The 16,138-nt window shown below is 41.3% G+C and overlaps 1 protein-coding gene, 1 long non-coding RNA gene and 1 pseudogene across 5 annotated transcripts; 2 read left to right on the forward strand and 1 right to left on the reverse strand.

The window, feature by feature from the left end:
- The first annotated feature begins 1,757 nt into the window (after positions 1 to 1,757).
- On the forward strand, positions 1,758 to 3,680 carry LOC103714084 (AAA-ATPase At3g50940 pseudogene; annotated as a pseudogene). Its single transcript, XR_015971563.1, has one exon. The product of XR_015971563.1 is annotated as an AAA-ATPase At3g50940 pseudogene (transcript).
- Positions 3,681 to 4,642: 962 nt separating this feature from the next.
- LOC103714124 (cold-responsive protein kinase 1-like) lies at positions 4,643 to 9,275 on the reverse strand. Of its 2 annotated transcripts, none has more exons than XM_039127806.2 (7): positions 8,801 to 9,275; positions 7,218 to 7,379; positions 7,013 to 7,143; positions 6,718 to 6,931; positions 6,155 to 6,386; positions 5,614 to 5,764; positions 4,643 to 5,520 (listed from the first exon to the last, which is right to left on the reverse strand). In XM_039127806.2, exons 1-7 carry the CDS (start codon positions 9,240 to 9,242, stop codon positions 5,164 to 5,166), a joined length of 1,689 nt encoding a protein of 562 aa, XP_038983734.2. In that variant the 5' UTR covers positions 9,243 to 9,275; the 3' UTR covers positions 4,643 to 5,163. The 2 variants fall into 2 exon arrangements, with proteins under 2 accessions (XP_038983734.2, XP_088563925.1); XM_088707799.1 differs by having other exon boundaries at positions 5,029 to 5,520; positions 7,013 to 7,140; positions 8,801 to 9,118.
- A 1,524-nt stretch (positions 9,276 to 10,799) lies between these two features.
- On the forward strand, positions 10,800 to 14,791 carry LOC148700774 (uncharacterized). 2 transcript variants are annotated; one of them, XR_015971565.1, is made up of 2 exons: positions 10,800 to 11,266; positions 14,353 to 14,791. It is a non-coding gene; the product is annotated as an uncharacterized LOC148700774 (long non-coding RNA). The 2 variants fall into 2 exon arrangements; XR_015971564.1 differs by lacking the exon at positions 14,353 to 14,791 and adding an exon at positions 11,353 to 11,384.
- Positions 14,792 to 16,138: the final 1,347 nt, after the last annotated feature.

Consider the following 16,138-nt stretch of genomic DNA (forward strand, 5'->3'; position numbering starts at 1 on the left):
ATATGCACCCCCCCTTCTTCTTCTTCTTCTTTTTTTTTTTTTTTTTTTTTGGGCGCGCGCACATGCGACGGTTGTGAGCACAGCCAATTGAATTAGAAAAGATAAGCTTGAGTAAGAGAACATGAACCAACGCAGGGTCTGCCCAAGCAAAGCTCCCAGAGTGGTGGGCCGCGAAAAAAGCCACTCAATCATTGGCGTTATTCGCCACTCTGAAGATGTGCAAAGTCTATGATAGTCCACACTAAGCTAAAAGTCTACGAATGTTCCGGAGCAACGGTTTGAAATCGACACTACGACTCCGACCCCGAATCTACTCGATCACCATTGGCGGAATCATCCTCAAAGTCTTCAGCTAAGAGTCTTCGTCTCGTATAGGCGACACCCTCTCATGCAACTCTAAGCTCGGCGCAAGCTACGAACGTATTGTAGATCCTCTAACCTCCTACCGCTGTCAATCTGCCCTCGTGATCTCTGATGACGAGGCCCGCATCTGTCTGATGATGTGCCCACTTTTGGCGGTAGACATTCTATGCCCCGCGCGCGTTGACAAACAAGGCCCCCGCATTTTTCTTTTAAATTCCCGCTCCTTTTCCGACGTGGACACCATGGAACTTGTGCCCTTCCGGTCAATGTCGCGACAAACCGACTCGTGGAGTAGGTATGCGATCTTCCTCTCCTCCCAGCTTTTACTACCCTCCCCAGACTCATCGTTCCTCCCAGCCTCATAACCATCCACTTCGGCCGCCTCGATTACTTGACCCCACCTTAACATTTCAATTTGGGTCTGCTTTTCGAGTCCCCTTATGCGCTTCGTAAAGAACTTTTATCGGACCACCACTTTCTTCTTTTCCTTTCCTCCCAGCTCTCTTTTTTGGCGAGTGACTTTGAAAGGAGGAAAAATGCTTGTCTTAGAAAAAGTGGTGGGCTCCAAACAATATTCCTGCTTTGATAAAAAAGGAAATGTGCCAATCCACTCTTGGACACAGCCGCTGTGAAAGGCTTTCTTTCTTGGTGCTAGGGCAAGGTTGCATTACTCCAAAGAACAAAAATCATAAGAGGCGGGCTTTCTACGGTTAAAGCTAATCATAGGGTAGATTTGAATACAGCAAATATCAAATTTTATATTAGCTTCGGTCCCACGTTTGATGAAAAATACAGTATGCTATGATAAAAAGAATTTTGTGAAAACTATTTATCTATTTATCTAGATGTGTGAATTGAATTACTACTAAGTGTATATCAAAAAGCTTTCAGAATATATCTCAATGACTGCGTATCATCTGACCATGTAGTATGTATCGATGAATATTATGTTTCAAAAACTATGCATCGTGTTATTTGGAGATATATATATTAAGTTACTAGATGATTAATTTGCAAAGTAGGTACCATTTGCCATATTCTGAAAACTATATGAATTTATCTAGATATATGTATTAATTTATTTGATGTGTATCATCTAAAGTATGCCCTGAAAACTATATTTTCTAGCTAAGTAAATATTAATTTTTTTTTGCTTAAAAATTATAATAATTAGTTTTATTATTAAAAAAAATTAATTGTCTAAAAAATATTCCACTTACTCGGTGCCCGCCCCCATGATTTTTGTCCCCAAACGACTCGAAACGAAAGGCCAGCGGCTATCGCCGCCGACGCTGAGTCACGTCCATCACATTGCCTTTGTTTCTTTTTGGTAAATCCATCACATCACTTTCGATAACAAATCACGCCTACAGCTAGCCGCCACCAGCGGGTGAAGTGGAGGTAGTCTCACCTTTTTTTGTGTTCTCCCGTCAATAAAACCCTCCGACTGTTCGCTCCCTTCAACGCACTCATCCTTCCCTCTGGATTAGTAGGTGCCCAGAATAAGAACAAACGAAGCAATGGAGGTGGTGTTGGATTGGAAGTCGATAGGGTCGCTTCTGGCGACGCTGGTGTTCTTGAGATCGGCGTTGCGGGATTTCCTCCCTCCGGAGCTCTACTTCTTTCTTCAATTCCTCTTCCGACGGCTGGTGGCGGCGGTACACCCCACGGCGATCATCATCATCGACGAGTACGACGGTTCCTCCCCCAACGAGCTCTACGAAGCGGCCCAGTCGTACCTGGGCTCCCGCTGCCTGGCCACCGCCCCCGTGGTCCGCCTCTCCAAGCCCCGCCAAGCTCCCCACCCGATCGCCTCCCTCCCCTCCTCCCACACCGCCGTTGACTTCTTCCAGGGCGTCCCCCTCCGCTGGACCTCCCGAGCCGTCGAGCGCCCCTCCGCCGCCTCCAACCCCTTCTTACTCTACGGCCACCACCGCTCCTCCTCCGCCGCCGAGCACCGCTCCCTCGAGCTCTCCTTCCACCGCCGCCACCGCAACGCCGTCCACTCCATCTACATCCCCCACATCCTCGACGAGGCCGCGCGCCTCCGCCTCAAAGCCCGCGAGCGCCGCCTCTACACCAACCGTGCCGCCCCAGGGGAAGACCTCTACCGCCTCTGGTCATCCGTCCCCTTCGCCCACCCTTCCACCTTCGACACCCTCGCCATCGAACCCGCCCTCAAGGACGATCTCCGATCCGATCTCCTCCGCTTCGCCGACCGCCGCGACCACTACGCCCGCGTCGGCCGCACCTGGAAGCGCGGTTATCTCCTCCACGGACCCCCGGGCACCGGCAAGACCAGCCTAGTAGCCGCCATTGCCAACCTACTCGAGTTCGACGTATACGACCTCGAGCTCACCGCCGTCCCCTCCAACTCCCACCTCCGCCGCCTCCTCGTCTCCACCACTCCCAAGTCCGTCGTCGTCGTCGAGGACATCGACTGCTCCCTCGATCTGTCCGACCGCAAGAAGAAGAAGAAGACCAAGCCCGGCCACGAACACGAGCCCGAACCCGACCTGCAGGCGGCGGCGGCGGGGGGGCATCCTCACGACGTCACTGCGTACGGCGGAGGTACGGTAAGCCTGTCGGGTGTCCTGAACTTCGTGGACGGGCTGTGGTCGTCGTGCGTAGGGGAGCGGCTGATGATCTTCACGACGAACCACCCGGAGCGTCTCGACCCGGCCCTCATCCGGCCCGGCCGGATGGACCGGTCCATCCACCTCTCCTACTGCCGACCGTCGGCGTTCCGGGTGCTGGCGAGGAACTATCTTGACGTGGCGGAAGGGCACCAGCTGATGCCGGAGGTAGACGCGCTCCTCCAGGAGGTCAAGATAACGCCGGCGGATGTCGCTGAGGTCTTCATGGGCTGCGACGGCGACGGCTCCGACGCTGCGATGCGGAAGCTGGTGGATGAGCTGCGGCGGAGGAAGGCCCCGATGCCGTCGCCTCCACCGCTCGATGGTGGCGGCTCCGGCGGGGAGGAGAAGAAGGCGAGGAGAAAGAAGGGCGAGTGATTGGTGTCTGGTTTTCATACACGGACAAATGGTGTAGAATTATTGGTAATGGATAAGACCGTAAGGATGACTGCAAGTGGGATTGGGGGGCATCATGACACGGCTTCTATAATATTAAATTATTAATATATGGAATAACAGCATGGGTAGAAGGGAGAGAGAGGTAGGGACAAGGCATGGGAAAGGGTCGGTAACGCTGCTTTTGATCACTCTCGTCATTTTTAACAGAAGTATTTTGGTAAGAAGTTTTATATGACTTCAGGTTTGAGGGCCTCCACTTGTATCACGTGGAAGCAACCAAAATGGAGCTTTGATGAATGATGGAATGATGCAGGAGCTGGATCCTTCGTTCAGGCTAGGGAATTGATTAGTGCCACTATAGTGACCAAAACTTTTCAACCTTTTAATAGCATTCAGGCTAAAAAAATCGGATCCGCTTGGCCCATTTAGTTTGCATAAAGCCTATCCAAACTCATTCTAGATTCCGGCCTTTGAGCCATCTTTAAATGAACAGTCCAATCCGCAAATTAAATTATACAGAATTTTCAGCTTGATATTGTAGGAATATCCTAATAGACTCTAAATATGTCACCATTTCCCATTTTTATTAATAAAATCAGGCTGGGAGCCTAAATGGATCCTAACTATTGGTACGGGCTTTGGTCCGCTTTGGCGTGGCCCAACCGAGAGTTTGAATCCTGAACTCTAACCAACTTAAACATTTCGAGCTGAGAGATTAAACTACTTGATAAGAGGACTAGTTTGCATCTTGATGTTTTTATTGAAATATCAGAAAATGAAGAGAACTTTGCCTTGATAAGTTCTTGTTTAACTTAGTATAGTGCTGAAGTCTCTACTTTATTCACAGGAATCTGAGGTCTAAATAAGCCAAGTCCTAGGCAATAAGTGAGACTGATTATCTATTCTCTCTCATTCAAGTATGTGGCAGGATTGCCGTTCGGGTTTATTTCAATGAGCGAATGAAAAAAAACAGGAATACAGAAGCACATCAAAGACCAGGAAACCCCACAAATTATCTGTTACCAACTTACAAGTCTCTTCAGGTTTAGCCCGATCTCTGAACATTTGTAGGTTGTCAAGCTAATAACCAAGCCAAGCAATGTACTCCAACCCCGCATCAACCCTGCTTCAAAATGTTTTGATATCTACGGGTTAGTGAGTGGTCACCTGGAGCAACATTTTAGATTTTGTGGTAACCTGATGGAACACTGATATTCCTCTACTAGTTTCAGCAAACAAATGCCTTGAAAAGAACTAAATTTTATTTAAAGACCACTCATTTAAATATTACAACGACCATCTGGACACAGCTAAATCACACGAAATGCTCGAATTAAAGTATATAAAATTCAAACAACCATATGAATCAGAAAGCCTCTTAAAGGGCAGATGATCTGGTATCCATGCCTAGAAGAAGCACACGACCTCAAGGTTGTCATATACAACACCTCTGCTTTTCAAATGACTCAAACTAGTACCAACATATTTTATTAATCACAAGCACCATCGTGTTAGGTTAGAAAACTGCAATAAAAATTTAGCTTCTCTACTTTCTTTAAGAAAAAAAGTAATAATCAGCGGCACATGGATGAAGTGGATATTCAGAGCCGCTCACCGACTCCACCGTCCAAAAATCTCACTCAAGGTGATTTGATCCTGATCCTTAAACCTTTTATTGATCTCAGCAACATAAAGTTCATCACTTTGTCATGTAGGTCCAATAAGCTGTAGTATCAGCCTTTGATGCCACATAAACAGTCATCATCTATCTCTTGGAGGCATCAGGTGGTGGTGAAAACCTGTCGGGTAGAGGGGAGAAAGGAGAATTACTCTGTGGTGGTGAAGAGATATGGTCCTCAGATGGAGACTCCAATGAAAGACTTATGTCGACTCGATGCTTTCGTTCCAAAAATGCTGGTTTCAAAGGAGTAGCCATGGGTTCAGTCTTCTGAATTAGCATGGCAACTACTTCCGACATTGGGGGCCTTAAGCTTGGATCTGGTTGGAGGCATAAAAAGGCTACATGACAGACTTGTAGAACATCTTTTTCCACAATCCCATCTGTTCTCAATTTGGGGTCTACGAAATCAATGACCCTCGATCTCTCAAAAAGCTTCCATGCCTGGATCAAAAGGAAGAGGCCAGCTTTTGTTAGTAATTATCTTCTATCTTAGCATTAACTATGATGCAGAAGATACTGAATTTGAGACCCTACATATTCTGGAAGATACTGCATCTCTGTTGGCAGTGAAAGGTCTGTGTTCTTTCTGGAACTAATGATCTCAAGTGCAAGAACTCCAAAGCTATAAATATCAGCTTTCTCCGACAACTCTCCTCTGATAGCATATTCAGGTGCAGTATAGCCTCTGACAAGTTAATTCAATTTCAAATGATCAAATACTTGAAACTCAGAAAACAATGCCATTCGGAATGGATGGCTTATAGGATCAAGAATGCATTGATCAACTGGCAAATAATATATGCAGACTTCTTTTGTTTAATTTGGGGTTTCAAAGACTTGATATTCAACATGATTTATTAAACAATAATGCAATCTCGACTTCCACCAAACCAAAATTACTCCAATTTACTAAAATGCAAATATGCAGGGACAGCTTCTACAGTGCAGGACAATGAATTATATTGCTAACCTTAGATTTACTGATAGATTGCCAAAACTAGTCAAAGGAAAATCCACAATCTATTATACTATGAACAGAATAATATTAGCCTTTAACAGCTCATTAGCAACTTACAGAGTCCCAGCAATTGTGGTGCTGAGATATGTCTGGTCTTCAGGGAAGAACCTGGCCAAACCAAAATCGCTAATTTTAGGTTGGAATTTATCATCAAGGAGGATGTTGCTAGCCTTGATATCTCTATGGACAATCCGTAAGTTTGAGTCTTCATGCAGATACTGTAGCCCTCGAGCTATGCCAAGAATGATTTGGAATCGCATCTTCCAGTTCAAAAATGTTTTGCAGTTTCCTGTTTCATGGAATTATTATAAGAGAAATCATGAATCACCTGCTTGCAGAATATATGTACATATATATAGCAAAAGGCAACTACCAAAATAAAAATCGATAACACAATACCAGCACAGATCAATATAACATTTGACATGACAACACAATCTGTAACAGAATGATGATCAGCTAGCTGATAACTTCTAAGGGATTTATTAGCTGTTAACTATATCAATAATGCACCATCCAAATATTTGTTGCACAAAGACCAGTCTTTTGATTTACTTTTAATTTATTGTGCTTATGTAACAATTAATAGATACTGCAATCCATCAGCTTGGAATACTGACCATATATTAGACTGTCCAAGCTCCCATTTTTCATGTACTCATATACAAGCAGCCTTTGAGCTCCCTCCGAGCAACATCCAATAAGGCGAACAAGATTCTTGTGTTGAATGCTTGTTAACATCCTAACCTCAGCAAGAAATTCAGATTCCCCTTGTTGAGATTTTTCAAGAGACAATTGCTTCACTGCAATCATCCTTCCATCAACTAATTTACCCTGTCAGGAATCAAATTCCTCGTAAAATGAGATACAAATATGATATAGTTGAAATTTAACTTCTCTCCTCTCCATCAGTACCTGATAGACTGGCCCAAACCCTCCCCTACCAAGCTGGTTCTTTGGGTGGAAAGATCCCGTTGCTCTTTTTAAAGTACGATAGTCGAAGTAGGAAATAATTCGAAGATTGCCGCTGAAGTAATCTGGAACTTCTGGCACAAATATACAGTATTTTAAGCATTGTCAAGTAGATTAAATCATTACTTCTCCAGCTAACGAAATTTACCTGGACCATTTTTTTCAGATTTCGCCATCTTCTGCAACAGCATCTTTGGCTTGATACATTTCCAGAAAAGAACCAGGAGTAACATGATCACAAGAATTACAGCACCGCCGATGAAAAGGAACAATGACAAGGCCTTCCCAGTTGACTGTGGAGATGAAGACCCTAACAAATGCACTTCAGATGGTTATGGCATCGGCGACATGACCACAGAATTGAATTCTAAACAGGCACCAGTATGAAATATCAAAAAACATATAAAAGTTTGTCTGAAATCTCCTTTTGGCATGGTTCTTGCTGCCATGTTTCTTAAAATGAAAAAAAAAGCTGCATGATGTTGTCGGTTCATATATTAGCGCACATGCAGATCAGATCGGATAATGAAGTTCCTTGGTGCAGATAATTTAGATTGAATCTAGTAAGCATTTGAAAGAGGAGTGCTTTTTAAGTTCTCAACACAATCCACGATAGCTTCACTAGTTTGTGGACCAGCCTCTGTGGAAGTAGGTTTGACTAACAAATTCAAGCTCAACGGTATCATCTGATGATTGAATCTGATTCAAACTGTTTCACGCTTAAATCAAACAATTCAAATCTTATGCTTTCCTCTAAAACACCAAGCCTGATCGCCTGAAACCTGAAAAGCCGCCTCCCGTTATAAACATTGCTCCCACAATACTCCCACACTAAAATCCATCAAAATGCTGACATGGTCAACAGAAGCAGAAATAGCACAGAAGGAAACAAAGAAAATGCAAGGAATTGGCATGGGTTTTTCTCTACTATTAAACTTGAGCAACGAGGAACAGTTGACGATGTAAACTTAAAGATCATCTTAGGCGTCCCACTTTCGGGAATCTTTATGTCATCCCATCGATGTTTATTATGCCATAGTTTATATCTAATGTGATATGAGCACCAGATGAACACGTAATAATCTATTACTGAAATTAAATTTGCTTAAATTGCATAGCTTGACATTCTCATTATTATTCTGCAAAATAGTCTCAGTGTCATGATATTGTTCCTGATTTCCTCAAGGTTTTCCGCTGATAGAGAACCTGTCTGATTTATTTTAGTAGAATAGTTCCTAACCAGTGTTAACTGTTAAGCCCCTGACTCAAATAGTTCGTCCTTTTCTTGATTCCAGATCCAAAATTTTCACACAATTATTTATGGGTTCTAACAACAATCTATTTCGACCAATCTACCGAAACTCTACAAGTGGTCGAGACTGCATGGTCCATCAGAAAAGATTGGACAAGGTCGTCCATCAGACCCCAAAAACCACTCGACTATATTTCTGGCCAATGAGTCAAGCAATTGCCCTACGTTCACATTGTTAGGATCCTCGGAAAAGGATTTGCAAATTCTTAGTCAATTACCCTATATGTTCGTATTGTTAGAATCCTTGAAAAAGGAATCGTAAATTCTTAGAGCTCAGAACTCCTCATGAACGCAGGGATTGCATCTAGCTAAGCTGTGCGTAGAAGAATCACAGAACACGTCGATGTTCTCCTTTCAATTGTCGAGACCTCCAGTTCAAGACGTACCTTAGTTACGGGATGGAGGTGGAGGCTACGTACCTTCTAACAAATGGCGGGGCATTTTCCCTTCTTCCTCCAGCTCAAGATATCCGTGCTCATTCGCTCTTCTTCTTCTTTCCCAGGGATGCGTTTGAGAGAGAGAGGGTGGTGAGGGGATGTCAAGAGCAGGAGAATGCCGTTGGTTCCACCGAGGGAGAGCTGGCGCTTGTCGATCATATCGTTGGAAAGAGAGCATATGCCCAAACAACCGTCCAATGTTTCGTAGTTGGTGGCGATTTCTCCCACAATTCCTCTGACCAGGTTCCCGCCTCGGCTCTCCTCGCGGCGCTCCCTTAGGGTCCGCCGAGCCGCGCCACGGAGTACGACTGGCCGGCGGAACAGTTGAGGGGAGAGCGACGTGAAGGCGACCCGGCCGGCCCCTTCCATGCCTCGAGAATCCCCGACACCATCTGTCAAATAAAATGACCCCTACTTCGTCCATTGCCGTCTCTGTTCTTTTATAATTATTTGTATACAGAACCTGTAAAAATATATAAAATATATAAATAATTTTATCTCATCCTACCAACTTAAATTTTTAAAATAAGTAATAATTTCAATAAATTCAAGACAAACAAACACAACCACGGATGTTACCGTTTTCCTTCCTGCAAGATTGATGGATATTCTCTGCATGCATTGTCCTTCCAACCACCAATAGCTCTACCTGAGTTTGCAACACCTGCCCGATCTCTCATGAAATGGTTTTATTATTATTATTATTTTAAATCTGAATAATGCTATATATATATATATATATATATGTGTGTGTGTGTGTGTGTGTAAAAAATCAAAAGTTTTCATGAACGAGATGTGTGTATTCAGGATACCATTATGAAAAAAATAGTTTATATAAAAAGTAAATAGTTTTCATGGACCAAATGTGTGTTTTTCAATATACCACTATAAAAAAATAGTTTATAAAGAAAATAAATTGTCAATGTAACAATTTTCTCCATTTCAAAATGAAAAAATTTGAAGATAGTATAGAGATAGAGACAAAAGTTGATATTAAAAAAAAGGAGTGCCATTCTCACATGCTTCTTATGTTTTGATTAATTTTGCAAGATAATAATAGCACATGTAATAACGAGCATTTTTCATTAGTTTGGATGTGATTATTGACATGACTATCTCAACATTCTATCTACACCTCGCTAGGCTCGCTTGCTCACTAGAGTGTGTTTCTGATTCATAGTTAAACCATATTAATTTTATAGTTTTTGGTAAAATTATTTTTATAAAAAAGCTAAATTTAATTAAACAAATATGTTGCACATTTTAAAATTTCTAGAAGCATTAATTAGTATACAGTTCATGAAACCTTATGTGCGCCTCAAGTAAAACCGCAACCTATTTACATGTTCCTTGTTCAGTTAGGCTAGACCACAGGCACCGAAGTTGCATATTTTTATAATATGATCATGAGTACAAATTGGTACTAGCCTTGAAACATCAATCATGCCATTTTTAAAGCATGATCTTGTAGATTACCCATGACCAACTCTATAACTCGCTAGTTGAAATCTTGGATTTGGACTAAGGGCCAAATCAAGCCAATAACGGATCAAATTTAGACCTAGCCAACTAAAACCGCTTTCAAATTTCACAAGAACATGGCAATCTTTTGTTGTGTCTATCAGAGAATTTTTGAATTAGCGATTTCTCATTGAAATCCTATTTAGGAATCTACTAAACTTGTAATGTAAGAACCTGGACCTTACTACAACTTTAAAATAATATTCTCTTGACCTTCTACCCCATGAAGCTGGCATAAGAAACTTTTAACCAGGAACTCGGAAATAACTAAATGATCACAAAGGACTCATCAATAATTTTCTCTGCCAAAGTCATGAATTCCAACTTAAGGACTTAATTGTAACTAAAGATTTTTTTATCAGGAACTTCAAAATAGTTATGCCTACAATGCATTCCATATAATCGGCTACGTTGCCGACTTTAGTTTTTTTTTTGGGATACATATCTTGCCGACTTTAAACGACCGTCATGGACTGACAAATTGATCTGGAAATAATTCTTCTCCGACTTCATATTGGGATTGCAAGGGCAAGGGGAGTCCCATTCTTCTCCGGTAGGTGGGGACATCTTCCCTTGTTGAGTTGTTTCCCTTTCTTGTTCCCCCGCCCCATCTTGGCCTCCTTCTTCTCGAATCGCCGGTGCCCGGAGCTCTCTCTCTCCAAATCCTTCTCCGCATCCGATGGCGCTCGTCCGCCACTCCTATCGCCGGAAAGGCTTCCTGGTCCCCAAGAACTCCGATCTCCGGACTCGACCTGGAGTTGCCTCCCTATCGTTGCTCCGGCGGCCCAACAACAGATCCAATCACGAATGGGGCCTGATCCTTCTATCAGTCTAATTCTTGCATTGGAGAAAGGCTTTAAGCTTCCGATTAGAACGCCGAAAATCTTGGTGGAAACCCTAATATTTGCGGTCGTCGACCACATGTCGGTAAGGCGATTCTTGTCTTTCATTTTGTTATAAATCACATTATTTATGATGAAAGATCCCTTCTTATTTCGATATTTGTTTGGTAGATGCCGCTGAATAGAATTCGCTTCTTTCTTGATGCTTCTTTCTCCGATAAGCTGGTCCTTTTCCTTTCTCTTCTCTATGATCGCATTATTTATGATGGAAGATCCCTCCGTAATTCGAAATTTGTTGAGTATACGTCAGTGAATAGAAATCGCTGCCTTCTTGCTGCTTCTTTGTCCGGCAAACCGATCCTTTTCATTTCTTTTCTCTATAAATCGCATTATTTATGATGAAAGATCCCTTCATGATCCACGAAATTTGTTGAGTAGATATTGGTTAATGGAATTCATTGCCTACTTTGTGCTTTGTTCTCCTTTGTTTCCTTAATTTCTTCTCCATGGTTTCATCGTGGGGACACATGCAAGGTTTCATAAAGTTCCTAACTCGCTAGAATTGATGATTTCATATGTATAGGTGTTCCAAAGGCAATGCATGGTTTTTCTAAGAAAATTTGGTGAATTCCTTTTTTCAGATGGATTTGATTTTGCATGTCGCCTAAACTAAAAAAGCTATTGCTATGTATGCACATATATGTTAAGGTGGAAAATTAGAAAGAGTTAGAAATATGATGGAAGGGAACTTTATTGTGGTGATTAAATAAGAAACTAAATGAAGAACAGTTTGATATGGCCAGTAAGGGTACGTCTCAAGGAAAAGTGGGTGCAAAATTTGAAATTTTTATGCTAAGAGACGCTATAATTAGGAAAAATGTCATCATCTAACATGACACATGTTAGGGATCCAAACACGTGCACCCATCTCTGAGAGTCTATCTAATATACCTTTGTTCTTTTTACAATTTACTGTTTAGGTGGACCCTGTGATTAACATATAGGTGCACTTTTCGTCTTAACCTATTTACTTGAATTCATTTATTTGTCATCATTGAAGAAGGCCATCGGATTATCTACTGTTCTTTTAGAAACACCAGTACTTATAATAGCGCTCCATAGATTCCTGGGATAAAAAGTTTTTTTGATGTCAGTTATAGATTGAGATGAAAGCTTAGTGATATTCAAGGTTGGAACTAGTGCATCAGAGAAGAAAAAAGGGAGGCAAATATGCATAATAGTGAAGTTATACATGCAGAGGCTTTGATCTCCTGAGATTAGCCTGAATTACAGATGCATCTACCAGGAAGAAAGGAGGAAAAAGAATGGAACAGTTGGACATGAAAGAATAAGGTGCAAGATTCACAGATAGGAAGAGCGTCCAAAGGAGGTGTTTTAGGCATGAGAAAGTCTGGATAAGATATCGTGATGGCGTTGATGAAATCCAACTGCATCTTTTTTCCAACCAAGGCCGTGGAAGACGCTGCTTAGCAGTGCTAGTTTCTAGGCAATGCTGGTCTCAGTTTGAATGGGAATTGATGTGGGAAATTCTTGAGGTGCACACAGATAGATAGTTGGATAGATAGATGCACACGTACAAAAAAAAAAAGGAATTCTGTTGTCCTGAAAAGTGGTATGTGGAGGATTATGAGTTGGGCTAATGGAGGCTACAACAAGAATTGGCATTATAGCTGAATAGCAATACTCTAGAGATCTCCACCTATCATGTTCGGATCTTGTAGTGGACTAATGAATGAAGCATAGTACAAGGAAGGGAATACAGGGATTTTTATGTGACAATATAGGATTAAAAGGTTTAATAATTAAACAGACTTAACAAGGGGTCTAAGGGGAATGTTCTTGAAGGGTTTAAGTTCTGTTAACACTATTTGAACATTTCAGATATTTTGTAGCAGGCCAGGTCAACCATTAACAATTTAAAGAAGAATAAAAACATAAAAAAACAAAACAAGAAAGAGAAGGAGAAAAGGAAAAAAAGGAGATGGACAAAGAAATATCAGCAAACAAACTTACTTCCCTTCTCAAAAGAAACTCAGAAAACAACTCAGCCTCCCTTTTCCAGCCAGCCTCCTCACGTACACAAAAGGGCTTGTGATGATAATTTTGTGCATTACAACTCTGCAATCATGGATAGGAGGTAATATTTACAACTGAACTTTCTTCACATTCTCTTAAATCCCTCCTCCACAACGCCACCCCCCCACCCCCCCCCCCCCCCCCCCCCCCCCCCCCAACACACACACACACACACAACACAGCTCCTTTTCCCCATATTAGCTAAGATATATGTAATTTGGTTAAAATCATTGAATGATAGGGGCAAAATAAAAGCACATGTTGTCATTCACCCGTTAATCTTCATTAATTTGTTATTTACATCTAAGAGCGGTACTTCTTTAAAATCCTTGCCACAATTCTTAAATAAAATAGAGATAGAGTATTTATTTATTGACCAGATGATGGTAGATCCTTGCCACAATTCTTAAATAAAATAGAGATAGAGTATTTATTTATTGACCAGATGATGTTGTGGATGATGGTAGTCCTACCAGATGATCTTTCTGGTTGTCTTGGACCAAGGGTGGTTTAATAGGTGATTAGTTAGTTTTACCTAGGCACTTAAGCAAAACTCACCACCTAGGTGCACCTGCTTATGCACGCATTTGAAGATTACACTAACTTGCCGTGCATTTGCCCAGCTAATTTTACATGTTATGTATCAAGTATAAATTAAATGAATGGTTTGTGCTGGAACATCTAACCCTTCTCCCATGATATACTTTTAGCATCAAGAGGATATCCAATTAAACAATTAAACAAGAGCCAACTAACTTTTCAAACAATAATTTACTCATTTACTGATTTTATACCCCAAGTAGTTGAAAGTTTGGAATCTTTTCACTTGTAGCTTATTTAGGGATCTAGAGAAACATTCAATAGTTTGTTGTTCCTATTTTAAAAACCTCACCAAAATCTTGTGCTGCCATTTGTCTAGCCAACTCTTGATTGATGAGGGGCTCATTAGGAACCTTGATCCAGATAAACCCAGATCTGTCTTTAGGTATTTTAATTATTGTGGGTCGTAATTAATATTGCGGACCCTCAACTTTTTAGCCCATTGTTGATTTTGCATTACTCATGTATTTACAGGAGGATGTGGAGGGTGTTAAGGATTGACTATTTATGTATTGTTGTTGATTCTACAATATATAGTAGAGATAAAAACACTCTGGTATCAAAATCGCCATGGCATGTATGAGCTAGAAAGACCTAGTGTGAAGGGAATTTTATTAGGTCTCCTAATCGAAGGAAGTGATGCTGAGAAATGATATTTGACATTCAGCGTGCTGGTTAGTTAATGAAGCTTACACCAATTGGAATAGTTAGCATTAGAAGCCCGAGTTGGAGTCTCTTGCTCTGAGTTAGGCAGGACCAAGTCTTTTACTTCAAGACCATTTTAATTGTAGATATTTCTTAGGGTCATCAAATCACGCGAGAAAAAAATTTAATAAATGTAATTGAAATGTTGGATTCTTTGTTTGCTAAAGTTTCAAGCATATTTATAAAGTTCATAGGTTTGCTCTCTCTATTCCTTTTTTCCAAACTGGAGCTTTCATTATATAGCTGAATTATCGAGATTACCGCTTAACACGCATAACATAACGGGTTTCTAGCATGGCTCGGCTTCATTGAGAAATACAGAATGACCTGCTCATTTCATTGCTTGATGATAAAGCACGTACAATAATCGTAAAAATTTTGACTTCAAATAAATATTTGCATGAAAAATGTCAAATTGATCTTTATGAAGAAGTATGAGACAGGAAAATCTGGAAACCTTGAACAACCATGGAAGAAAATATGATCTACAAGAAGCCAAAATCACTTATGAATCTAGACAAGTTTACTGTTGACTGAGACACTGTCGCTGACTCTAATGGTTTTGAATTTGAAAATCCAAGAGGAAGAGTTGCTAAGGAGTCGCCCTTCTACATACAAATCTCCAATGACATTCCCATATCGAAACATATATCTTCTTCCTCGCCTCTGCCTCCAGATTAGAATTACTGTGGCCTCCATATCGAAACATTCCCGTGTAATTTGAGCAGGTCGTTTCAACTTTCGAACCAAATGGGTTTCCCACCTTCATTGTTTCTCGGCATTTGGCCCACCCGGAGGTCCTTTTTCCGAACCCTCCCACCATATGATAAACCCTCACCGAGTGATTTGGTTTTCTTTGTCTTCGCCTCTCTCTCCACCCCGGGACGGAGGCCCGAAGCTAGCGCCCCCCCCCCCCTCTCTCTCTCTCTCTACTACTTTCTTTCCTACGGATAAGTATTTTTTTCTTTAATTTCGTGTTTTAATCTTGTGGTCGAGAAAGTTTTTTTTTTTTTTTACTCTTTTTTGTGTGAACATTTTGAGAGGACGGCAGTGTTGCAATGATGAAACCCAGATCGGTCGAGAGCGTTTTCCGAATGTTTGATGGGATGCAATCTTTTTCCTGAGGGATTGTCTGAGCAACATCGCCCAGACCCTCCCGCGCCGGGCGCAACCCCTTTTTGGCATATTAAATGGAAATAATAATTTGAATCCATTTTTTTTTCAAAAAACAAAATAATCTGAATCCAGAAAAGAAGGGATTTTGGTTAATTACGAGGAACTTATACGTTGGTGAAAAGATCTTGGAATCGCAATTTTTTTTGATAACTACGACATATCGAAGGTGACAGATCATTGAGAGGTGTAACATATCCTCGGTGAACTTGATTATAGAGGAAATAATTACAACCTAGAGGTTCACAATTTGTTGTCAAATTATTGTGTTGACGTAGGCAGTTAATTAATACGTTTTATTTCTTATGAACTAGTAATTTTGGTAATGTCAATTTCCTGTTGATTAATATTTGTTTGAAGGCTTATATTAAATGGTACGGCA

This window comes from Phoenix dactylifera, chromosome 11, assembly GCF_051530095.1.
Source record: "Phoenix dactylifera cultivar Ajwa chromosome 11, Ajwa_hap1_PhDact_Kaust_v1.1, whole genome shotgun sequence".
In the NCBI taxonomy this organism is placed as follows: domain Eukaryota; kingdom Viridiplantae; phylum Streptophyta; class Magnoliopsida; order Arecales; family Arecaceae; genus Phoenix; species Phoenix dactylifera.